The sequence below is a fragment of the Cricetulus griseus genome, chromosome 3 (assembly GCF_003668045.3).
Source record: "Cricetulus griseus strain 17A/GY chromosome 3, alternate assembly CriGri-PICRH-1.0, whole genome shotgun sequence".
In the NCBI taxonomy this organism is placed as follows: Eukaryota; Metazoa; Chordata; class Mammalia; order Rodentia; family Cricetidae; genus Cricetulus; species Cricetulus griseus.
Window position 1 is genome coordinate 19667257 of NC_048596.1, and position 23946 is coordinate 19691202.

The 23946-nt window shown below is 48.9% G+C and overlaps 1 protein-coding gene across 1 annotated transcript in view; it reads left to right on the forward strand.

Moving 5' to 3' along the window:
• Rrp12 (ribosomal RNA processing 12 homolog) overlaps positions 1-22484 on the forward strand; it is a 35915-nt gene extending 13431 nt beyond the window's left edge. Inside the window, exons 10-34 of the mRNA XM_027407320.2 lie at positions 3-94; positions 1218-1329; positions 1562-1659; positions 2774-2888; positions 4475-4617; positions 4765-4886; positions 6715-6779; positions 6867-7029; positions 7328-7482; positions 7616-7683; positions 8140-8233; positions 11028-11186; positions 11293-11373; positions 11796-11901; positions 12106-12213; positions 12667-12824; positions 13885-13976; positions 14132-14299; positions 14420-14589; positions 14802-14924; positions 17123-17172; positions 19398-19464; positions 20524-20591; positions 20929-21011; positions 22024-22484. Of these exons, the coding sequence (XP_027263121.1) occupies positions 3-94; positions 1218-1329; positions 1562-1659; positions 2774-2888; positions 4475-4617; positions 4765-4886; positions 6715-6779; positions 6867-7029; positions 7328-7482; positions 7616-7683; positions 8140-8233; positions 11028-11186; positions 11293-11373; positions 11796-11901; positions 12106-12213; positions 12667-12824; positions 13885-13976; positions 14132-14299; positions 14420-14589; positions 14802-14924; positions 17123-17172; positions 19398-19464; positions 20524-20591; positions 20929-21011; positions 22024-22126 (2763 nt within the window). The 3' untranslated portion in view covers positions 22127-22484. The remainder of the gene's footprint in view (positions 1-2; positions 95-1217; positions 1330-1561; positions 1660-2773; positions 2889-4474; positions 4618-4764; positions 4887-6714; positions 6780-6866; positions 7030-7327; positions 7483-7615; positions 7684-8139; positions 8234-11027; positions 11187-11292; positions 11374-11795; positions 11902-12105; positions 12214-12666; positions 12825-13884; positions 13977-14131; positions 14300-14419; positions 14590-14801; positions 14925-17122; positions 17173-19397; positions 19465-20523; positions 20592-20928; positions 21012-22023) is intronic.
• The last annotated feature ends 1462 nt before the right edge of the window (positions 22485-23946 follow it).

The following is a 23946-nucleotide window of genomic DNA, read 5'->3' on the forward strand; positions in this document are numbered from 1 at the left end:
AGGCCTTGTATGACTACGTTCCCAGTGAGAATGATTTACAGCCCTTGCTAGCCTGGCTTAAGGTTATGGAGAAAGCCCACATCAACCTTGTCAGGTAGGAATGTGGTAGAAGTCAGCCAGCAATCTCCCTTTAGGCTGCCTACTATGTGTGCAGAGGCCATTCAGCTCCCAGGTCTGTGCTGCCTGGATGAGGGTCAGCTCTTGTGTTAGAAAAAGCAAGGGTGGTGCAGCATAGCCGTTGTGTCCAGTCCAGCTCCTTCCTGGCTGGAGCATTTACCAGCCAGCTAGCTGTGAGCAACAAGGCACACTGAAGACCCAAGTTTGAACCTGATTCTCACTTGCTCTGTGGGTTTTGGTAGAGGAAATATCATTCTCCTTGTTGGAAGGAGACTTTGGAAGTCAGGTCTCTCCTCCTCCATGTTTGTTCTAGGGGTGGAGCTCAGGCCATCAGACATGGCAGCAAGCACCTCACCCACTGGGCCATCTCACAGCTGGATTCTTTGTTTTGTTTAGTTGTTGTGTTTTGTTTGTTTTTTTGAAGATGGAGTCTCATTACATAGCTCTGACTATAATATACTATATACACTAGGCTGCCTTGACCTCACAGATAAAAATCTGCATGCCTTTGCCTCCCGAGTGCTGGGATTAAACATGTGCCAACATGCCTGGCCTGGCCTTGACATCTTGGTCCTCCTGCTTTAGTGTCCTAATTTCTTAAGATTACAGTTGTGGGCCGTCATGCCTAGTCCTGATGCGATCTTTTTATTTTTAATTTTTTGCATGTGTGTGCGTGCGAGAGAGGGGAATGGGGGGAGAGAGAGAGCGAGAGCGAGCGAGCACATGTGGAAATCAGAGAGTGCTCTTAGGAATGGAATGGGTCTCTTTACTAGATGGACTCCAGAGATCACTCCTCAGGCTTGACTTCTTCAAGATTGGGATGAAATGTCTGTTGTTATGTCAGTAGCTGGTTTGTAGTGCTAAGCAAATATTAGCAGTATTATTGTTTTGATTTGACTCTGGAAAGTGTGAGGGCCAGGCCAAAAGGAGGTGATAATGAAGGCAAGCTCTCATTCCGTAGTTTGGACTTTTCACCCCATGCTTAGTGCTTATTTGGAATGGCCTGACTTGGGAGAACCACCAGTAGATGTTTTCACCTGATGTGGCTCAGGTCTCTGAGGTGCAGGGCCAGGTTCCACAGAAACCTTTTGTCTTGACAGGATGCAGCGAGACCTGGGGCTGGGCCATCTTGCTCGGTTTTTTGGAACAGTGGTGACCTGTCTGCTATCCCCTCATTCACAAGTGGTGGCAGCTGCCACCCAGACTCTCAAGGTACCACAGCCTCCTCAGCCCAGCCTTAGCTGGAGAAACAGAGCACGTAAGAGGTTCTGCCTGCCTCTCTGTCTTGCAAGCCCACCCTGGGCTTTGGATGCCCAGCTTTGTCCTGGGGGAACTTCTCCAAGTGGGAGTCAGACTTTGGGAGCTTCAAAAGCAGCTGTCTGGGAGGGTGAACGGAACTGGATGTGCTGCCTTGGACTAGCCAGCCTGGGGCCTCTCTTTGTAGGAGATGCTGAAGGAGTGTGTGGCTCCACACATTGCAGACATTGGCTCTGTGACCTCTTCAGCGTCAGGTCCTCCCCAGTACATCGCTAAGATGTTTAGGTGAGAATGTGCTGTCCCTGTTAGGAGGGTACAAAGGGGACCTTGTTGGAAGTATGATGACCTGTGCTCCACTTACCACTTTGGGCAGTGTACCCAGTACCGGGTACTATATAGGATGGGGTAAGTGCCAAACCTCTTGTCTGAGCAGTTCCTGCTGGTTGGGGTGTGTTGTGTTTTAGAGGCACTCAGAATAGGGAGGTGCCATACTGTGGAATGTAAATGTGGCTCACGGATCTCTGCCTTGGAGCTGCTAGACCCTGGAGCTGGGTTTGAATCCAGCCCTGTTGCTTGCAAGTCCCAGGTATCTCATCAGTGGGAGAGCAGCAGCAGGCATGTTCAGTAAGCAGAAACTGTTGACCTTGTGCTAGGAGACTGGTAGTAACCCCCTCTTAGAACTCAGAAAGGGAGGTCATCCAGCTTGTAAAAGGCTGACCAGAGTCTGCTGAGCTGCCCCCAGCCCCGATTAGGGGCCATTCACAGACATGGCCATGAGTGCTAAGCAATCCCTGGACAGGGGCTGGGGTCCTGGGTCTCTCCTGGGGCTGTTTGTTCTCTCTCCTGCTTTGGTGCTCTAGTGGCTAATTCAGAGGGACAGAGGCCGCTTCCTGTACATGTGGCATGGTGTTTCAGGAGCTCTCAAAGAGTAAGACTTTTGACCTCAGCTGCTCCTTGCCCACACACTGCTCCATGGTGGCCCTTTCTGCCTAAAGTCTCCAGCAGCTCAGCTGTTGTGGGGCACATGGGACCAGCCAGGGTTACACAGAAAGGGTCTGAAGACTTTCCTTTCTGCCCAGGCCACCTGTTCCCTGCCATCTTCCCTCCTTGGGTCAGGTAGAGCAAGCATAGAACAGCAGCAGTACACATGCTGAGGAGCCTAGTGCAGTGACTGGCAGGTTATTTCCTGTCTCTGAGCCTCAGTTTTCTTGTCTGAAAATGGGACATAGGAATGTGTAACTAAACTCAGCATGGGTATTACTGAGTACTAGCTGTCGACTTTGTCCTTGTGGGCCCCTCCCCTACTGTACAGGCTAGCCGGGTCTGTGGGTCATTTACCAGCCCCTGTTATTTCCTGGGATAATGTGACCGTGGCCCTGACTGTGCTGCTCCTTGACAGGGCAGTGGAAGAGGGCCTGACGTACAAGTTCCATGCGTCCTGGAGCTCTGTTCTACAGCTATTGGCTGTCTTCTTTGAGGCCTGTGGAAAGCAGGGTCACCCTGTGATGAAAAAGGTAAGATGGGGCTGCTGGGCCAGGGCACTGGTGGCACTTGGGTCCTCGGTCTGAGGACTCATAGCCTGGAAGAACATTTCCAACGTTGACAGTGTGCACAGCAGGTGTCTGGTACCATACTTCCAGGAAGGTTAACTGGGAAAAGCAAGGAGGGTGGAAGGGGCCACTGTCCCAGCCAATTAACTTTGCTGAAGCTGATTTAGAATCCTGGGAAGCCCTGGCCCTTTTAGAATGTGCATTGGTGTTTTACCTGCATGTATGTCTGTGGGGATTTCAGATTCCCTGGAACTGGAGTTACAGGTAGTTGTTAACTGTTATGTGGTGCTGGGAATTGAACCCAGGTCCTCTGGAAGAGCAGCCAGTGGTCTTAACTGCTGAACTTTCTCTCCAGCCCCCCTTTTGCTTTTTGTTTTTTTTTGAGACAGGATGTCTCTGTGACTTTGGAGGCTGTCCTGGAACTAGCCCTTGTAGACCAGGCTGGTCTTGAACTCCCAGAGACCTGCCTGCCTCTGCCTCCCGAGTGCGGGGACTAAAGGCGTGCACCACCGCCGCCCAGCCCTTTTTTATTTATATTATGAGTGTTTTTATCTGTGTGTGTGTGTGTGTGTGTGTGTGTGTGTGTGTGTGTGTGTGTGTGTGTGTATCTGTGCGCCATGTGTGTTGTGTGCCTGGTGCCTTGGGAGATGAAAAAGGGGGCCTCGGATTCCTTGGTTGGAACTGGAGTTACAGATTGTTGTGAGCTGCCATATTGGGACTGAGCTCTTAATTGCTAAGCCAAACTCCAGCCCCTCAAATCTTAATTCTCTAAATGCTGTGTCATCAGTGAGTGTAGTGTTGATGTTTTAAGTAGCCTTAGGCCTTAGTGAGATGTCTAAGTGCTGGGAATTCTGAGCAGATGGCAGGGCAAGGAGCAGCTGGTGGATCAGCTCCTGGGTCTTTTTCGTTGCTTCTTCCCATTGCTGTCAGGGTAATGGGAGCCACCTTGGAGAGGACACTCAGCCAGGCCAGGGCCCCACATGGTTAGGATTGGCAAATGGCTTCCTGCCAACAGGAAGGGCTATGAGAAGCAAGTATGGTTGATACTGAGGGCACTAGAGGGTGCTACTCTGCCTTCTGGAGTCAGTATAAGGCATTTGCTCATTGTTGGGCTGTAGGCCAGCCTTGGTCACACCTTCCCATTCTTCAAGAAAATTGCAATCTAGATTTGTATGTTTTTCATGTTAAATGAAACAGGCCTTTTTAAAAGTTCTGGGCCCTGGAAAAGGATTGGCCACACCATTGAGTCGATTGGGTCATCAGTATGTGTCTCTGTGGAGCTTCACCTGTGCCCAGAATCTGGCTCCATCCTTGGGAATGGAGCCTGGCCTGGTCTAGACCGTGGATCCTTCTCCCAAAGATGGATCTGAAATGAAATCAATAGAGAGTAAGGAGCCTTTTGAAAATTCAGTTCCTAGTCCCTGGAAGGCAGAAAAATTGCATTTTTCTTGTTTGATCCCAGCCTTGAACGTGCTAGGTGATTGCTTTGCCGCAGTGTTACACCTGGGCCCTGCCATCATGCCCCTCTGTGTATCCTCTCTTTGTTCTAGTGCCTCCAGTCCCTGTGTGACCTGCGCCTCTCCCCTCACTTCCCCCACACAGCAGCCCTTGACCAGGCCGTGGGGGCTGCAGTGACCAGCATGGGACCTGAGGTGGTGCTGCAGGCTGTGCCTTTGGAAATCGATGGCTCTGAGTAAGTGTGGCCCTGCTTGTCTTTAGGAGCCTGGGAGTCTCACGTAGCTTGTTCCCTTTTAGGAAGGTGTCCACTAGGTTTTCTATGCAGATAGTGCTCCACTCTTCCTTCTGTTACCTCTTGTCACTGAGTCCTTCTTCCTCACAGGGAGACTCTGGATTTCCCACGGAGCTGGCTGCTGCCTGTCATCCGGGATCACGTTCGGGAAACACGACTTGGCTTCTTCACCACTTATTTCTTGCCCCTGGCCACCACTCTTAAGAGTAAAGGTATGGTGCTCTTGACTGTGTGCCGTCTGAGTCCCCTCCTCCACACATCTAGGAGCCCCAGCTGAAGAGGCCAGAAAGGACTGAGTCTGGCATGTTCATTTGGCAGCATTCCTCTGCAAAGCAGGGAATTGGCCAGCAAGGGCACTCCCTAGGGAGCCTCCACCCCCTGGGTCTTGCTCTTCCCTCTTGAGTCAAAAGAAAGAGTTCAGGCCTTCTTTGTTATAGTAACCCTTTAGGTAGACTTCCCCCATGGTTTATAAGTGGACAGCTGCCTTCTGTATCACAGGTTCTGTATTACAGATTCAATCAACTACAAACTGAGAATACACAGGGGGAAAAAAATTCCCTAAACACTAGTGTGTAACAATCCGACACTTGGCATTTCACTTTTGGGTCTGGTAAGACATCTAGAAGTGACTTGAAGAAAGGGGAATGAGTAGAGGTTTTATACAAGCACTGTACATTCTACACAGGAGACTTAAGCATTCAGAGTTTCATATCCATGGGATCCTACAGCCAACCTCCATGGGTGCTGAGCAAAGGTTTTCCATAGTTAAAAACCTACAGGTGGATATGTTCATGTATGTGGTTTCAAAGTCATAGCAATCTTCCTTGCTCTTACCTCCTGAGTGCTGACAGTGAAGGCATGCACCACCATACCCTGCTACATCTGTAGTTTTCAAACAGCAATTAGGTGTGTGTGTGTGTGTGTGTGTGTGTGTGTGTGTGTGTGTGTGTGTGTGTGAGTGTGAGTGTATTTGTTTTGCTTTGTTTTTTTGAGACAGTTTCTTCAGACCAGGCTGGCCTCAAACTCAGATTTGCTTGCCTCTGCCTTCCAGTTGCTGGGATTAAAGATGTGAGCCACATGGGCTGGAGAGATGGCTCAGTGGTTAAGAGCACTGGTTGTTCTTCCAGAGGTCCTGAGTTCAATTCCCAGCAACCATATGATGGCTCACAACCATCTGTAATGAGATCTGGTGCCCTCTTCTGGCCTGGGTACATGCAGACAGAACACTGTACACATAATAAATAAATCTTAAAATAAAAAGAATTCTTAAAAAAAAAAAAGATGTGAGCCACAGCTGGGCGTGGTGGCACACGCATTTAATCCCAGCATTCGGAAGGCAGAGGCAGTCGGATCTCTGTGAGTTTGAGGCCAGCCTGGTGTCCAGAGCGAGTGCCAGGATAGGCTCCAAAGCTACACAGAGAAACAACAACAAAAAATTTTTGTTGTTGTTGTTTTTATTTTTACCTAGACAGGGTTTCTCTGTGTTGCTTTGGAGCCTGTCCTGGAACTCACAGAGGTCCACTTGTCTCTCTCTGCCTCCCCAGTGCTGGGATTAAAGGCATATCCCACCACTACTACTCAGCAATAATCATTTTAATATACTTAAAAACCCCTGGTCTATAGAGCAAGTTTCAGGACAGCTAGGACTATACAGAGAAACTGTCTCGAAAAAGAAAATTGTCTTCTAATTGCTGAAAAGTCACTAAAATGGGGGCTCGTTTATATTAATTACCTGCAAGCAGTGGGGATGTTAGTTTGTTTTTTTAGGACAGGGTCTCATGTAGCCTTGAATTTGGTAAGTAATTGAAGATTACCTTGGGTTCCTGATCCTCCTGCCTCAGGAGTGCTGGGATCATAGGTGTCAACTCTGCCCAGATTCATAAATTTGTTTCAAGTATTTAGACGATTAGTGTTACTATTAATTTATAGGGTATTACCTACACCTGTATCCTCATTGTTGGACTTTTGGTTTTGGTATAATGAGGTCAGTTGGCCATGAGGGTGGCTAGGGTCACATCATGTCTTTGTTACAACCTCCAGCAATGGACCTGGCCCAGGCAGGCAGCACGGTGGAGTCCAAGATTTATGACACACTCCAGTGGCAGGTGAGGGTCAGCTGGGGAAGGAAGAGGGACAGAGCATGGGGGACACAAGTCCCTGGTGACTCTAATTTCCAAACTCCTCCCTCCCAGATCTGGACCCTCCTGCCTGGGTTCTGCACAAGGCCCACTGATGTGGCTGCCTCTTTCAAAGGCCTGGCACGGACACTGGGCACAGCCATTAATGAGCGCCCAGACCTGAGGGTCACTGTGTGCCAGGCCCTACGCACTCTCATCACCAAGGGCTGCGAAGCAGGTAAGTGTGGGAGCTAGTGAGGTGACTTGGGGTGGCTCACACTGCACACTGCTTGGCAGCCATCTTCTCTGCTATGAGATTAACTCTAGTCCTTACCTCATACCTTTCTCCACTATGTGCTGGCAGCTGCTGTGGACTGTGTAGTTAGCATCCAAACCTGGAGGCTCATGTTCTGTGTGCCCTGTCCTCAGCCTTTCCTGCCGCAGGATCCTCTAAAAGGACCTGCTGGCCTGCCAACCAGTGACCCCTGGCTTATATTAGCCCTGTCCCTTCAATGCAAACTTGGTTCCCTTGCCAGAGGCTGACCGTGCTGAAGTGAGCCGCTTTGCTAAGAACTTCCTGCCAATCCTCTTCAACCTGTATGGACAGCCTGTTGCAGCTGGCGAGGCGGCAGTCCCTCGCCGTGCTGTGTTGGAAACCATCAAAATTTACCTCACCATAACCGAGTCTCAGGTGAGTGCTATGAAGGCAGGGATGCTGTGGGTGTTGGAAAGGGCAAGACCCCACCTCGCAGGACCGGGGAGCTCCTAAACTCTGGGGACCACGCTTTTAACTGTCTCTGTTTCTCTCCACTGGGGGCTGTCAGTTGGTGAACGGCTTCTTGGAAAAAGCCACTGAGAAGGTGCTCGATCCTGCCAGCTCTGACTTCACCAGGTAAAGTACTCATGGCTTTCTCACTTGAGCTTGGTAGCCAGAGGGTACCTAGCAGAAGCCTCTGGATTCACTCTGGAAGTCTTGAAATATCAAATGTCCCAGCTGTTCTGAGAGGTCTGAGTAGTTAATTATTATTAGAGGATGAAAGAGTGCTTAGAGATAAATGGCATGGGTTCAAATCCCAGCTCCACCACTTCCCAGCTCATGTGGCATTGGACAAGTTACATACTCTGCCTCAGAGTCCTCATCTGTAAAATGGGTGTGAGAATAGCACCTGCGCATGGCCCTAAGAGGATAGAGAGCTAGCTTGTGGCCCCGGAACACTGCCTGGTACCCTGCGTAAGTGTTCTGTTGACCATTCACAAACCCTTTGGAGGCCCTGATCCCAACCCTGAGTGGGTATAGCCTCTGCCCTCTCCAGTCCTTTAAGCCCCTTCCTGTTTCCCACTCTGGCAGGTTGTCTGTCCTGGACCTGGTTGTGGCTTTGGCTCCTCACGCAGATGAAGCCGCCATCAGTAAGCTGTACTCTACCATCCGGCCCTACCTTGAGGTAAGCTCCTTACAAGTTACCTCTCCTGTCTTCTGTTGTTGGTTGTTTCTTACTCTTTTATGGGGCCGGCCACCCAGCTCCCAGATAATCACACAGAGAGACTTATTCTTTCTTATGAATGCCCAGCCTTAGCTCAGCTTGTTTCTTGCCAGCTTTTCTTTTTTTCTTTTGGTTTTTTGAGACAGGATTTCGCTGTGTAGCCTTGGCTGTCCTGGAACTAGCTCTGTAGACCAGGCTGGCCTCACAGAGATTTGCCTGCCTCTGCCTCCCAAATGATGGAATTATAGGTGTGCACTCCCACCACCCAGAAAAGCTTTTCTTTTCCTTTTTCTTTCTTTCTTTTGATTTTTTCAAGCCAGGGTTTCTCTGTGGCTTTGGAGGCTGTCCTGGAACTAGTTCTTGTAGACCAGGCTGGTCTCAAGCTCACAGAGATCCACCTGCCTCTGCCTCCGGAGTGCTGGGATTAAAGGCGTGCGCCACCACTGCCCAGCTAGAAAAGCTTTTCTTAAATTATCCCACCTTTTGCCTCTGGGCTTTTACCTTTCTCTGTTTCTGTATACCTTTCTTTACTTCTTACTCCATGACTTGCTGTTCCTTGGGGTCCTTATCCTGCTCCTCTTTCTTTCCTCCCAGATTTCACCTCTTATTTCTTCTCTCCACCTGCCAGCTCCACCTATCCTTTCTCCTGCCTCACTATTAGCTGTTCAGCTCTTTATTCAACCAAACAGGTGCCTTAGGCAAGCAAAGTAACACAGCTTCACAGAGTTAAACAAATGCAGCACATCTCTGCATCATTAAACAAGTGTTCCATAGCATAAACAAATGTAGCACTTCCTTTTTTTTTTTAAGATTTATTTATTATGTACACAGTGTTCTGCCTGCATGTATCCCTGCACACCAGAAGGCAGCACCGCATCTCATTATAGATAGTTGTGAGCTAATATGTGTTTCCTGGGAATTGAACTCAGGACCTTGAAGAGCAGTCTGTGCTCTTCACCTCTGAGCCATCTCTCCAGCTCCACACTTTTTTTTTTTTTGGTTTTTTTCAAGACAGGGTTTCTCTGTGTAGCTTTGGAGCCTATCCTGGCATTTGCTCTGTAGACCAGGCTGACCTAGAACTCACAGAGATCCACCTGCCTCTGCCTCCCGAGTGCTGGGATTAAAGGCGTCCGCCACCAACACCCGGCCAAACATATCTTAAATTAATATTCCACTACAGTCTCCTTGTCTTCATCCCTTCCTATTTGCCCAGATTGTCCCGGCCCCCAGCTACTTCCACAGCAGCTTCCCTTTTTGTCATGCCTGCCCATCTGTCACAGGTGCAGCTGTGTTCTAACCTTCCTGTCAAGGTGTGTCTTGTATAAATAACAAAGGCCATGCTCCTTTCCTGGTGCCATTTTCAGCCTGCCCCAGCCCTCAGCCCTCCTAGCCTGTTTTTCACTTTCCCACAACTATAGCCTCATCGGACTGCTTTTGTTTTTTGGTTGTTTGTTTTGTTTTGTTTTGTGGGTTTTTTTGTTTTTGTTTTTAACAGAAATCCATGTATCTCAGACGGGCCTTGAATTTCCTGTATAGTGGAAGTTGGCCTGAACTCCTCTCTTCCTGCCTCTACTTCCTAGGTGTATACCACCACACCTACCCTTTGTTAGCCTGCTATTCAGAGTCCTAGATCAATCCTTTATTTTTATCTCTTTTTTTAAAAAAGTTTTATTTCCTTTATTATTTGTATGTGGTGAAGAGGGTAGGCGAATGTCTGAGTAGTTTTGTAGAATCGGCTCTCTCCTTCCACCTTATGTATGAGTATAAGGGATCTAACTCAGAGTTAGGGCTCACACCATCAGGTAACAAGTACATTTATCTGCTGAGTCATTTTGATGCTTGCTCTCTCTCTCTCTCTCTCTCTCTCTCTCTCTCTCTCTCTCTCTCTCTCTCTCTCTCTCCCCCTTTCTCCCTCCCTCTCATTTTCTGTTTTTACTGGATGGACCCAGATTCTCATGGATGCTAAGCACACACTCTATGAACCATACCCCCTGTCTCCAGAGTCTTGTATAGAGTGAGCCTGCCTATGTCTTTGCTCATGCTGGCCCTGTCTAAAATCATGCTGTGGCTTACAGCTGCACAGAGCTCAGCCCAATAGCACCCTCTTGGGCACCAGTTCCCCTGACAGTTGGTATAGAGGAGGATTGTGCAGGTGGGCACCATGTCCAGGACAGGCCGCCTGACTTCAGGAGGGCATCTCAGGAAGAGTGCTGGGGTCCCCTTCATGATGACTTGGAGTCAGTGGGGTGGCGAGGAGAATGCCCCGGCACATTCTGACGCCGCCGGCCCAGGCTTGGGTATCTGTTACTTATTCATTTTATTTTTTTATATATTTATTTATTGTGTGTGTGTGTGTGTGTGTGTTGTCTGCATGTATTTATGTACACCATACATGTGTCTGGTGTTATGTAGATCAGAAGAGGAAAGCAGATCCCCTGAAAGTTGTGATTTGAAAGTGGAGTTACAGACAGTGTGAGTTACCATGTGGATGCTGGGAATTGAACTGGACCCTTTTAAGAACAAGCGATTTTAACTGCTGAGCCGTTGCCTCAGCCCCAGGATCTGTTACTTAGTGGTGGTAAGAATGGTTTGGAAAGCCAGTCTGGCCTTGTCCCTGAAGCTATGGCTACTGTTTCTAGACCAGCTTCTCTCTGAATCCCCAGTAGTGCTGGCCACAGTAAATGCATGGGAATGTCACAGCATGGAGTGGAACCCAGTCCCCTTCCTTATCTCTGTGCCTTATTTGCCCACTCAGAGTAAGGTCCATGGGGTTCAGAAGAAGGCCTACCGGGTGCTGGAGGAAGTGTGTGCGAGCTCCCAGGGCCCTGCCGACCGTTTTGTGCAAAGCCATTTGGAAGATCTGAAGAAGACTCTGCTAGACTCACTGCGGAGCACATCCTCGCCTGCGAAAAGGGTGAGGGCTCCAGGGCTGCCTGCCCTGCAAGGGAGGAAGGGTGTCAGCAAGGAGACCTGGGGAGGAGTAACACTGAAGGATCCCAGTGTTGCCTTTCTGCCCACAGCCCCGTTTGAAGTGCCTCATACACATTGTGAAAAAGTTGTCAGCTGAACATGAGGACTTCATCGCTGCTCTCATCCCAGAGGTAAGTGATGAGAAGGATTCATGCATGCGTGGTTTGCAACTCCTTCCTTCCTTCCTTTCCTCCCTCCCTCTTGCTAAGGATTTATTTTTATCTTTATGTGCATTGGTGTTTTGCCTGCATGTATTTCTCTGTGAGGGTATTGGGTCCCCTGGAACTGAAGTGACAGATAGTTATGAGCCGCCACATGGGTGCTGGGAATTGAACCTGGGGTCCTCTGGAAGAGTAGCCAGTGCTCTTCACCGTTGAGCCGTCTCTCCAGCTCTTATTTTGTGATTTCTTAAAGTATGGTCTGCAAGAGATGGTAGTGAAGGGGGAGCTGTAGCAGTGGCGAGGATATGCTGCACTCACTGCCTAGACATGTGTGGCTCACCCAGACTGCCACCCTAGGTAACATGTGCTAACTAACAAGGCTGTTTGGCCAGGTGATCCTGTGCACCAAGGAGGTGTCAGTGGGTGCAAGGAAGAATGCATTCAACCTGCTGGTGGAGATGGGCCATGCTTTCCTGCGATTTGGCTCCAGCCAGGAAGGTGAGACTGTGGGATGCAAGCTGGGGAGGACACACTGCTTGCAGACGAGAATACTCATAAAGCCACTGGTCTAGAGGGAAAGGTGGAGGGAACTTGTTACTCTCTTCTGGCTGTGGCTATGAGTAGGCTGCTGCTGGAGGCCTGTAATGCCCATTCCTGGGCACCCTGCCTGCAAGTGACTGTCCACTTTCACTCTGCTCCCAGAGGCTCTGCAGCGATATCTTGTCCTCATCTATCCTGGCCTTCTGGGTGCGGTTACCACAGTGAGCTGCAGCATCTTGGCTCTGACCCACCTCTTGTTTGAGTTTAAAGGTAAGTGTTTACCTGAAGAGTGCCCCAAAGATCAGAACAGGGTGGTGTCAGAATGAGGAAAAGTATCAGGGAGGTGGCAGGGAGACCCAGAACCCAGCCCCATCTGCTTCCCAGTGACTTTCTCCACAAAGTTCTGCCCCCTTCCTTACATCTGCACCACCCAGAAGTGTTTGGCCCCAGTGTCCTGAGCCTTTTGTCCGATTGGTCAGAAGGAGGTTGACCAGTTGCTGGGTCTTAGTTCTGGTCCCTGCTCTCACCAACCCCCTGAAACTTTGAGCAACTTCACTAACCTCCTAGAACCTCTTTCAGTCTCTAAGATGGAAGGCCATGGCGTCTTCATGAGTGGTGATTTGAACTGTGTGAGACCCACAGAAAGACCCTGCTAACATCTGACCCAAGGTTGGGTCTTGGGTTTGGGTAGTTCTGGTGTCTGACAGTGGTTCCTGTGCACAGGGCTGATGGGGACAAGCACTATGGAACAGCTCCTGGAGAATGTCTGTCTGCTGCTGGCTTCCCGCACCCGTGATGTGGTCAAATCCGCACTGGGCTTCATCAAGGTGGCCGTGGTGGTCATGGACGTGGCGCATCTTGCCAAGCATGTGCAGCTGGTGGTGAGGCTCCATTTCCTCCCTGGGGATGGAGGCTCCTAGGTGCCAGTGTAGACTCCATGGGATGCAGGTCATATTAGTTTAGAACGTTTTCATTATCCACTGTCGCTTTGAGCAGCAGAAGGACATAAAGTAGCTCTTGAGGGGATTGTAGGAGAATACTGACTGACAAAGAAGGCACAATGCCACAGTGTCTCATTTTATCCTGTGTCCCCTCCATAGAAGCTAGACCAAAGACAAAGGGACAGAGCTCCTCCCACATTGTACAGATAGAGAAACTTCTGCCCGGGGAGCTACCCCACACTCCTTGCAAGCTGGAAGTTTGCTAACCTGCTGACTTCATTTCCCACTCCCAGCTGGTTGAGTTATACGACACTTGAGATCACTCTTGCATGTCTTCTGAGTCAAGCCTTGGCCTCAAGGAAGGGAGCAGGGATAGATGTCTTCCAAAAGCCTACATCCTAACTGGAACCAAAGATTTGAGAAATGGCTAGAGTGGAGATCTATTATATCTACTTATATTTAGAACTTATAAAAATCCCTATAAAGGATACGTGGAGACCTTTTTCCGTGGCCCCACCCATAGGTCTCCAACCCATAGGTGTCACCGCACTAGTCAGGATGAGCATGACTGTGTGATAGAAAGGAGACTACAGGATGCTGGAGAGTATCTGGCAAAGTAGAATGAGTAGATTAGGTGGTACTTTTATGGCTACTCGGCAATCAGGAGAGCCTGTGCTTCAACTAGTAGCCTTTGCCTTGTTATTGGTAGTATATGCTCCATCGAGTTGCTGTAAAGATCCATTGGAAGGACATATGGAAAGTGTTGTCATCTTGAAAGGATGACCACAGCTGTGTTATGAAGGAGGGCCTAGAGGAAAGGTGGCAATCCAAATTAAACAAGCATGTTGAGCCACGGAAGGGGTGAGCCGAGAACAGGCCAGCCAGTATCTCCTCTCTTAGCTGAGCCGAACTGTATTGTGCACTGGTCTGGACAGCAAGGAACAGGGTGGAAGACACCATGCTTCCCCCCGCTGACACCCTGGTGCTCTCTGCCTGCTAGATGGAAGCCATAGGGAAGTTGTCAGATGACATGCGACGGCACTTCCGCATGAAGCTTCGGAACCTATTCATCAAGTTCATCCGCAAGTTTGGGTCTGTGCATTTGAATGGGGTAGATTGGGGTAGATTGGGTACAGGGTTCTTAGTCTCTTCACGGGCTACAGGAAGGCTTACTGGCTCCTAAACAGCTCCTGCCCTGGGGAGGGGTCCTTGGCAAGTCCCTGTAAATAGCCCTCTGCCACATGCAGGTTTGAGCTGGTGAAGGATCTGCTGCCTGCAGAATACCACAAAGTTCTGGTCAACATCCGGAAAGCTGAGACCCGGGCCAAGAAGCATCGTGCCCTGAGCCAGGATGCTACGGAGGAGGAAGAGGAAGAGGAGGAGGAAGAGGAGCCCATCCAGAGCAAAGGTGACAGGTGAGGCCATGGTGCAGCCCTGAGGCCCTCATCTACCCTAGCCCAAAACCTGTCCTGTTATCACCTTAGGCCCCCACTCTCCTAGGAGGAGATGTTTGATGTTTGACTTCTCTAATTTAGCATTGAGGAGATTTTGGCTGACTCTGAGGATGAAGATGAGGAAGAGGAAAGAGGCCGAAGCAAGGAGCAGCGGAAGCTGACAAGACAGAGGAGCCGGGCATGGTTAAAGGAAGGTGGTGGGGATGAGCCCCTCAATTTCCTGGATCCCAAGGTGGCCCAGCGAGTCCTTGGTGAGCAAGAAGCAGCTGACATAGCCTAGAGTAGACTTGCCTTGTTGCTGGGTTCATGGATGGTAGGCAGGGGTTGTCTTCTGTGGATAGCCTGTGGGTAGGGGCTAAAAGGCCCCTATTTGGGAGCTTTGGTGTGTGTGGACTCTGAGGGAGAAAGGTATGAGTTGGTTAGGACTGCCCTGCCATCACCTCATGCCGATCTACTTCATTAGCCACCCAGCCTGGGCCCAGGCAGGGCAAGAAGAAGGACCATGGCTTCAAGGTGAGCGCTGATGGCCGGCTGATCATACGGGAGGAGGAAGATGGAGACAAGGTGGAAGAAGATGGCACGAAAGGTAAAGGTCTCCCCCAGAGAAACAGCTGCTCCAGTGGCTAGGGCTGTGCTGACTTGATACTCATTTGCTCACTTGAAGGCTCTTGGCTTGTTCATACAATTGAGGAAGCATAGGAAACAGATCTAAGCCACTCCTGAACATTCTGACTCCTCAGATTTTTCCTGGCCATGCTAAAAAACATTTTTTATTTCATATATTATCTATACTTATTTTTTAAATATAGTATACATACATATAATTTAAACAAAAGTTGGGGTACACTGTTCTGCTTCTTCCATCATCCTTTTTGTTGCTCAGTTTGGATTGGTTTTTGATGGAGACTGGCTAAGCGCTGCAGCTGATTCAGAGGCAGGAAGGGCCAGCCTGTGCGGCACATCTCACTTCATAACATCCATGTTGTACATCTGTCCCTTAGCCAGAACCTCTCAACACAGTTTCTCCATGTCCTCTCTACATACCATCAGTGAGTAAATGAACACCCTGGTCTTCTAAAAGTGTCAGCCTTCCCAATTGAGCATGCCCCTCAGTAATAGTGCACTTGTCTAGAATGTGTGACGCCCTGGATTCTGTGGGGGCAAGTGTCTCCTGGTTCCTTTGGATCTATCTCACTGCTCAGCTCTGGGCCTTTGGCTCACTTGCTTGGCTGGCTGTTGCTCACACAGCTCCTCCACCCACCGCTTGTCAGCTACTTGTCGGTCTAGCTCCTGTCTGTGCTTGATGTAACTGTGGTTTATGCCGTTCCTTTTGCTGCCCTTTCCCCGCTCCCCTCCTTCCCTTGTCTGCTCTCCAGGTTCTTGTGGGCTTAGTACCCACACTGACGACGGTGCCAGGATGCCTGTCCCTTCCCCTCTCCCTGCCTTTCCAAGCCCCTCTGTTCTGTAAGATCCCACACTAATCCTCTAGCCTCTCCAGGGTCCCTTAGCCACTAGACCTCATCCACACAGAGCTCCTGCAAGCCAACTAACTGTCTTTCTTCTATACATCTTTAGTCATAGGCTGACTTATTTTCTCACAGCACTTGGTACATGCTCTGACAGTGCTCCACTGAGCTACTTTCCCAGCCCTTTCCCATTGCTGTCTTTATTGTCCTCTGGCTTTTGCTTTGCTTTGCTGGAATCTCTCTTGCCTGCAGCTTCATATGGTCAGCTTCATATTCTTTCTCTTATTTCCATTTGGTGCCAGTACACAGAGTGGGCAAAAAGTTTTGGAGTAGGAGAGTAAAACTGTCCTTTTGCTAAGTGGGGACATGTGTGGGGTGGGGCTGACTCCCAGGAGTCTAGGGGCTTTCCTTGAGTCACTCACATCTTGAAGGGGCTGTACAGTCTGGGAGTGCAGGGCAGCAGTTTGATCTCCCATGAAAAGAGGACATAGGTCTGGGAAGGGCAGTTTCTAGGACTGGATTTGATGTCCTTTCTTCCTGCTATGCCAGGAGGGGGTGTTGTCTTTCTGTTGGCACAGAGGCTGCACCTGAATCTACTGCTGTTTCAGCCAGGAATTGCAGCTCTGCTGCTCAGGCAGTGGCTCAGGAATGTGGGGCTTTTACATCCTGTTAGATCCACCTCCCACTGCTGCCACCAAATACAGTTTTTAACTAAATCTATATCATTCTATTTATGATATTATTGATAAAAAGACTCAGAAGTCAGAGTCTGGGGTGAAAACCTATTAGATCAGAGAGACTGAGGAGCAACAAGAACAAGGTGTCTCAGAAAGAGAGCATCCGATGGGCGTTGGTGGCGCATGACTTTAATCCCAACACTTGGGAGGCAGAAGCAGGCGGATCTCCATGAATTCAAAGCCAGCCTGGTCTACAGAGCGAGTGTAACGATAGGCTCCAAAGATACACAGAGAAACCCTGTCTCAAAAAAAAAAAAGAAAGAAAGAAAGAAAAAAAAAAGAAAGAAAGAGCATCCTTCAGCTCTCCAAACCAAAAAAGACCACCACACTTTGAGTCTCTCCCTACTACTTCCTGTGTGTGTCTCTATCCGTCTGTGGCTCTCTCTAACTCCCTATGGTTACTTTCTGTCAACTCATTTGCTGGCTCTGTCTCCTGACCGAAGGCTGATTTTATTTAATTAACTCAAATGCAGACTTGGGGGGGTTCACAGTGTGATCAAATATCCTACAACAAGGGAGCAGGAGGTAAGGTGGGTTAGGGATGCCCAAGTGCTCATGAGCCTGTCTTCTTCTGACTCCAGGTGAAGATGAAGAGATGATTGACCCATTGGAAGATGCTGGTGTCAGAAGTGTAAGTAATTTGTGGGCTCATGCTCCCACACCCCAGTCCCTACACACGAACCAACACTGCATCTGCCCAACTCCCTCAGTGTTCAAGATTGCTGGGGCAGTCTGGATGGGCATGTAAAGTGAATCAGCTTAGAACCTGGCGTGTAATAAACTTCCCCACATGCTTTCTGGCAAACCAGGCCCTAGGAGCTAGTTTATTGTTGAGAACATATCAGAGGGCTGGAGGGGTGGCTTAATGGTTAGAGGACTTCTCACTCTTGCAGAGGACCTGGGTTTGGTTCCCAGCACTCACTTGCTGGCTCACAACTATGCATAACTTCAGTGCCAGGGGATCCAGTATCCTCTTCTGGCCTCCACGGGCATCAGACACATAAAGTAGCCATACATACATAACAACAACAACAACAAAATACTCGTGCAAATAAAATAAAACATATCTTTAAAAGAAGAATGTATCAGGGTGTAGAATGCTGCTTGGAGAACTGAGTGAAAACCATGTAGGAGTCATATGGAGTGAAGAGGGTGAGGAACAAGAGGCTTCTCAGGGATGCCCTGGGGGTCGTCATGTGTGACACATCCCATTGTGGCCCAGCTCTGTTTACTAGTGCTCTTTCCCTGACCTGGGTTCTACCCTTGCCCAGGCCCACCTTCACTTTCCATGCTCCAGTAGGAAGCTGTGAGTAACCTGCCTGTCACAGGACCCAGGGCTCTGCGTAGAGGTCTTGGTGTGTAGGGAGCTTGTCGCTTGGTGATGCTCACTGAGCCATAGCTGTTCTTTGTGACCATTTTCCCAGAAATTATTCTGGTTGAGGCCTCCCTGGCTTTTCTGGAACCTTCATGGGGGCTGGTGATCCCTTGGCAGCTGCCTTTTATTTCTGACAAGTAAGGACTGACCACAGTCCTCTGTAGATGACCCTCAGCTCAGAGCAGACCAGATTAGACATCTTTCCTTGAGGCAGCACAAGAGGACCTTACAGGTGGCCACATTAGTGCCTGGCTCCTAATAAGTCAGCCCCTGCTACCAAAACCCAAGGCTCTGTTGGCAGTTGCTGAGTCCTCTCGTGTACATGCTAGGGGGTAAGGCATTCTCATGGAAGAATAGGCAGTATTCTATTCTTGCTTGTGCACCAGTAGAACTAGGATAAAGCTCAGCCATCATCCTCTGTTGTACACCTGAAGTCACACATGTGCAGTGTCTGATTGTTTTTCTTTTTTTTTAACATTTTTTTTTAAAGATTTATTCATTTATTATGCATACAGTGTTCTGCCTGGATGTATGCCTGCAGGCCAGAAGAGGGCACCAGATCTTTTTACAGATGGTTGTGAGCCACCATGTGGTTGCTGGGAATCAAACTCAGGACCTTTGGTAGAGCAGTCAGTGCTCTTAACCTTTGAGCCATCTCTCTAGCCCCAGTGTTTGGTTCTCACTGAATAGCCACAGTTCTGTGCTACAAGACAGTGGATTTGGCATCCATATTCCCAGACGCATGTTCAGTCTGATCTCTTAACCTGGCACCCCTGGCCCTCAGCTCACTTACAGAACTCACACGGCTTCCAGGCTGGTGTCACAAACCATAAGATAAGATAGGAGTGAGCATTGGGAGCTGTGCCACCGTGTTTGACCCACCCACTGTATAGTGTGCTTACTTGATTACTGGTGCTAACGCCATATCCTTGTGGCAGGCAGGTCCTCTCTCCTTCCCGTGCATCCTAATATTGGCATCAGGAATGGCATCAGGTGCCTTTTACCACGTGCTGTATCATAGTTGGATGAGTTCATGTGTCTCATTGACTTACAACTTCTGTGAACCTACTGTCTGTTGGGGGACTGTAATGAATAGCGTGGTCCAAGGTCTCCCACCTCCCCAGGTACCAGAGAGGGAAAGAGATAGTCAGGGCTTTCCCTCTAGGGTTGCCCAGAACCTTGCTTGCTCATGAGAAGGGGACCTGACAGAAGATTTCCAGCTTCCTTTAATAGCTCCAGGTGTAAAGCTCAGGGAAGTCCAGTGGTCAGAATGTAGGTGAGATACTCCAATTGTGTGATGAGGTAATCACTCCCTTTGTGGGACTGCATTTCCTGTGCAGCTGGGGATGTGAGCTTGGCAGAGGGCCTCGTCATCAAGACAGGTCAGTGCTTCTGTTCCTGCCCTCACTAGTCCTATAGTCTAAAGGATGTAGGGACACCCCTTTGCTTACTGACTCCCTGCTTGTTGCCTCTTTCTGTAGAAAAAGAAGCTTAAGCGGCAGAGGGAGGCCGAGGAGGATGAACTAGAGATCCCACCTCAGTACCAAGGTAAGGTGTCCTTTCTTTTCATGGAACAGTTTTCCTTCACCTGTGTCAGGCTGGGGAGTTATGGAAAGGGAGGCAGAGCCGAGAAGTTGTACTCAATTGACAACTCAGCTACACAGATTGGCTGATTTAACACTCAGGACTAGGATGGGGACAGGGAGATAGGGACCTGAGAGAACCTAAGGGTTAGGTTTGTGCATGGTAAATCTAGCCCTTTTGGCAAGCACCTTGGTTTAGCTCCTCCCCATCCAGCTGTCTTTCCATGCAGCTTGTGAAGTGTTAGCCTCTCTTGTATGCTCCAAGATCTGCACTCTGGTCAAAGGGTTCCTCTCTAGCAGCAGAGTGGCTCCTCTGCTTCCAGAGGTGCACCATGGGGCTCTGACCTGGCTTTCTGCTGTACAGCTCATGGTGCATCAAGAAATCCAGAGCTATGGAGGCAGTCTGTCATTCTTTAGCAGTATGTCCTCTAGGTCATCCTAACTGGACTACAAAAGTCGTCCTAACTCTGCCCCAGGACCTATGACTTCTGCTCCTGCATCCAAAGCCTGGCTGCCTCCTGCACTAAGATGATGCTGTGGGCAGAAAACATTGTAATTCCTAGACAAGAAGCCTGGGCTCAGGACAACTTGTCCAGCTGTTACTTAGCTGTGTGACCTTGTTGCCAGAAGTGACAAGCTGACCCTGGGCAGGTTTTCTTGCCTCTGTTATCTCTAGTTCTCACCTGCACAGTGGGATAAATAGTTGCTTATGTATCAGAGTCAGAACAGGGTGGAGCGTGGAAATTTTCCTGTCCATTGGCAGGGGTTAGGAGTTTTGCAAGTAGATACTGTGTAACTTTGGAGAATGTGGGTCATTTGTATCAGTACAGAGCATATGTGTTCCCAGGAGCCATAGTGTCTTTCCAAGGTAGCACTTGGGTCATTCCTTGCCAGGAAATGGGACCAAGTTCCTGGTCTTTTGTCCATCATCTCCCCAGAGTACCTTTGAGAGAAGTACCTCCTGCCTCCCAGAGGGAGGCCACTCTGGCTCTGCCTGACTCATGATCTTTGTGCTTCTCTATAGCTGGAGGCTCTGGTATCCATCGCCCTGTGGGCAAGAAAGCTACACCTGGAGCTGAGTACAAGGCCAAGGTGAGAGCTGTGGGTAGAGCATGGGGCTTCCTGGTACCAAGAGGAGGATGAAGGGGCATGGAAGATCTGTGCCCATCATCATCCTGGGTGATTTTTGGAGTCAAAAAGGTCAGAAAAGAAAAGAGGCACTTAGTATGTGGCATCTGAAGTTGGGAGCCTTGACAAATGTTCTTCCAGAGCCAGAGAAGCCTCTTGATGTCATATGAAGGGCAGAGAGAACACTAGGCTAGTTGAAATCAGGACAGGGAAGGGACCCCACACTCTGGCTGACTCTGACTCTGACTCTGGGCTTTTGCCTTTTGTTTGTTTTACTTTTACCATTTCTCTGGATGAGCAGAAAGCAAAGGGCGATGTGAAGAAGAAGGGTCGGCTTGATCCCTATGCTTACATCCCACTCAACCGAACCAAGCTCAACCGCAGGTATGGTGATGTGGCTTAGTAGGAGCTGCAGGCTCCACACAGGGCAGGGTCTTTCTTACTCAGCTCTCAGCTAGGATGCTCAGGTCTCTTGTGATTACTTATTTTTGTAGTGTGTGTCTATGCCTCTTGTGTGTGAATGTGAAGGCTAAAAGGCTAAAAGCCTTGCTCTTTACCTTATCCTTTGTTGAGGCAGTCTTTTCACTGGACCTGTCTAAACTGACAAGCTGTCAAGTGCCCAGCATCCCCTGAGTTTGCAGGTGCATGCCACCACACCTGGCTTTTTATATGAGTGCTGAGGGTTCCATCCTGTGCAGTAAACACTTTACCCACCAAATATAACCCAACCCTGTTCTTATTTTATTTTTATATCTATTACTATTTTGTGTGTGTGTGTGTGTGTGAGAGAGAGAGAGAGAGAGACAGAGAGACAGAGACAGAGAGAGAAAACTTATGTGAGTCAGTTCTCACCTCCCACCATGTGGGTTCTAGTGATTAAACTAAGATCATCTAGCTTGACAGCAGTGCCTTTACCAGCTGAGCCATTGGGCAAGCCCCCTTATTTTTATTTATTTATTTATTTATTGGGGTTTTTTTTGGTATAGGTGTGGGGACTATAATGAGGTGTGTAGGAGTGCTTGCAAATGTTATGTTCTAGGGAAATGGATTCCAAATAGGACTCACAGGGAGGCATCTGCAGATGAGGAAAGGCTGGTTGGATAGAGTGAGCCTTGACCTTACCTTAGTTCATTAGAGGAAGTGAGGGGCTCTCTCCAGGGGATTTGTGCAGTAGCCAGGTAAGTACATACACTCTGTTTCTGCCAGGTGTGCCCTGATTTGGTTTTTCTATTGAGACCAGGTTTTCTATGCAGGATCTCAGGCTGGCATTGAACTTGCCATCCTCAGCCTTCCAAGAGTTGGGATTAGGCATGCACCAGCACACATCAACACTGCTGTAAGGAGAGAGCTGCCTGTTCTCAGTAAGATATAGCCCTTTTGTTCTTTCTTCTTGCAGGAAAAAGGTGAAGCTACAGGGACAGTTCAAAGGTCTAGTGAAAGCTGCCCAGCGTGGATCCCAGCGGGGACACAAACTTCGAAGAAAAGATCCTAGGCCCTGAACCCTTGGGGGAATGGAGCTGTTCTTTGCCACGGTCTTAGAGCCCCCGTGCTGCTTAACACCAACTCTAGGTGTGAGTGAGCCTTGTAAAACCTGGACAAAGAATGACTTGTTGGAACTAGGACTCCGTTCCCAGAGAGATGCACAGGATTTTGGAAAGTCCAAATGTCCTTAGAAATATTGTCAACATCTGGTGGTGGAACCATGTGACATTGCTACCTCTGAGAAGCCCCTAGGAGGGGCTCTACTTTGTGCCCAAAGTGGCCATGAGAGCAGAGTGGTGAGCATGGTCTGCTTGTGTAAGATCTGTAACCAGGCCTAGAATAAATGTGCATGGCCATGCATCAACCTTGAAAACAGAGTTTTATCTCTGCCCCTCCAGGGATAAGAATAACACCTGACTACTGGCCATACTGAGTGGTGACTTGACCAACCCTTCCTATCCAGCTGCTAGCAATCTGGCCCATAGTGTCAGGAGGGCTTCCTGTAGTCAAAAAGTGACATTAGGATGTAGAAGGGTAGTGAATGCTCCGTGGCTGGTCTAGAACAGGAGACAGTGGCTGACGATTCTCAGATTGCATCTTCAACTGCCCCTATTCACAAGCCTCTGTCAGCATCTCTATCCATTGATTCAACAGAGTTACTGAGCCCTTCCTTGCTCCAACAGTAATTGAGGGAACCAAGCCAGGAACCAAAGCAGAGAATAAAGATGACTCTAGCTGTGTTAAGAAGACAAAAATTAACCAGCACATTTATCTTCCCCTTATTCTTTCTCCTGGGTCTAGTTGTGCAGTATGATTCCCACTGGGCTTTGTAAGTTCTGCTAAAGTCACTTGACCTATCAGCCCAGCATTTGTTTTGGGTGTGTTTTCCCAGTAGACAGCCAGAATCAGAGGACCCACTGGGTGGTGGTAGCACACCCTTTAATCTAGCACCTGGGAGGCAGAGGCAGAGGCAGATGAATCTCTGAGTTCCAGGCCAGCCTGATCTACAGAGTGAGTTCCAGGACGGCCTCCAAAGTTATACAGAGAAACTGTCTGAAAAAAACTAAGCCAAATAAGTAAATAAATAAATAAATGGGAAAAACCTGTTTACTTTAAAAAACAACAAAAAAAGGAAGCAGAAGGTATAGCTAGGACTATCTCCATACCCTAGTATATAGAGTATGCCTTTTCTTGATTAGTGAGCTCTGGCTCATATCTTCTCTTGTGATATGAAACCAACACACCACACACAGGGATTCTATGTGTAGCCCTGGCTATCCTGGAACTCAGTCTTTAGACCAGGCTGGCCTCGAGTTCACAGAGATCCTCTTGCCTCTGCCTCCCGAGTGCTGGGATTAAAGTTGTGCACCACCACTGTCCAGCTACAACATACACATGCTTATATTTTTGGTTGTGAACCTAACCTTTAACAGCGGAGCCATCTCTCCAGCCCTACAACATGCACACTCATGAGTAGTTTCTGTTTTGGTTTAATTTCCTTAGCACCAGTGATGCTTCTGGCAGATCCTGTGCAGTTTTTGGTAGCCTGTCTCCTAACACTGTTCCTTTCATTCTCCAAGATTTTTGATTCTGCCTTCCATGCTGTGGCATTTCTACCATGACCTTGGGCTGAAAATCTGAGGAGAATCAGAGTTTGCCAAGAGGTGGCACTGTTTACATGCCTTGCTTACAGAAACCGGGACTGGAAGATCAAGCTAGAAAGGCAGCCAAAAGACGTATTAAGATTTACAAAGGTTTTCCAGTCATGACCCCCAGTTTTCACCGCTCAACATCACATTTATCTTTGCCCAGGCCTTTCCTGGTCCCTCCTCTCTCA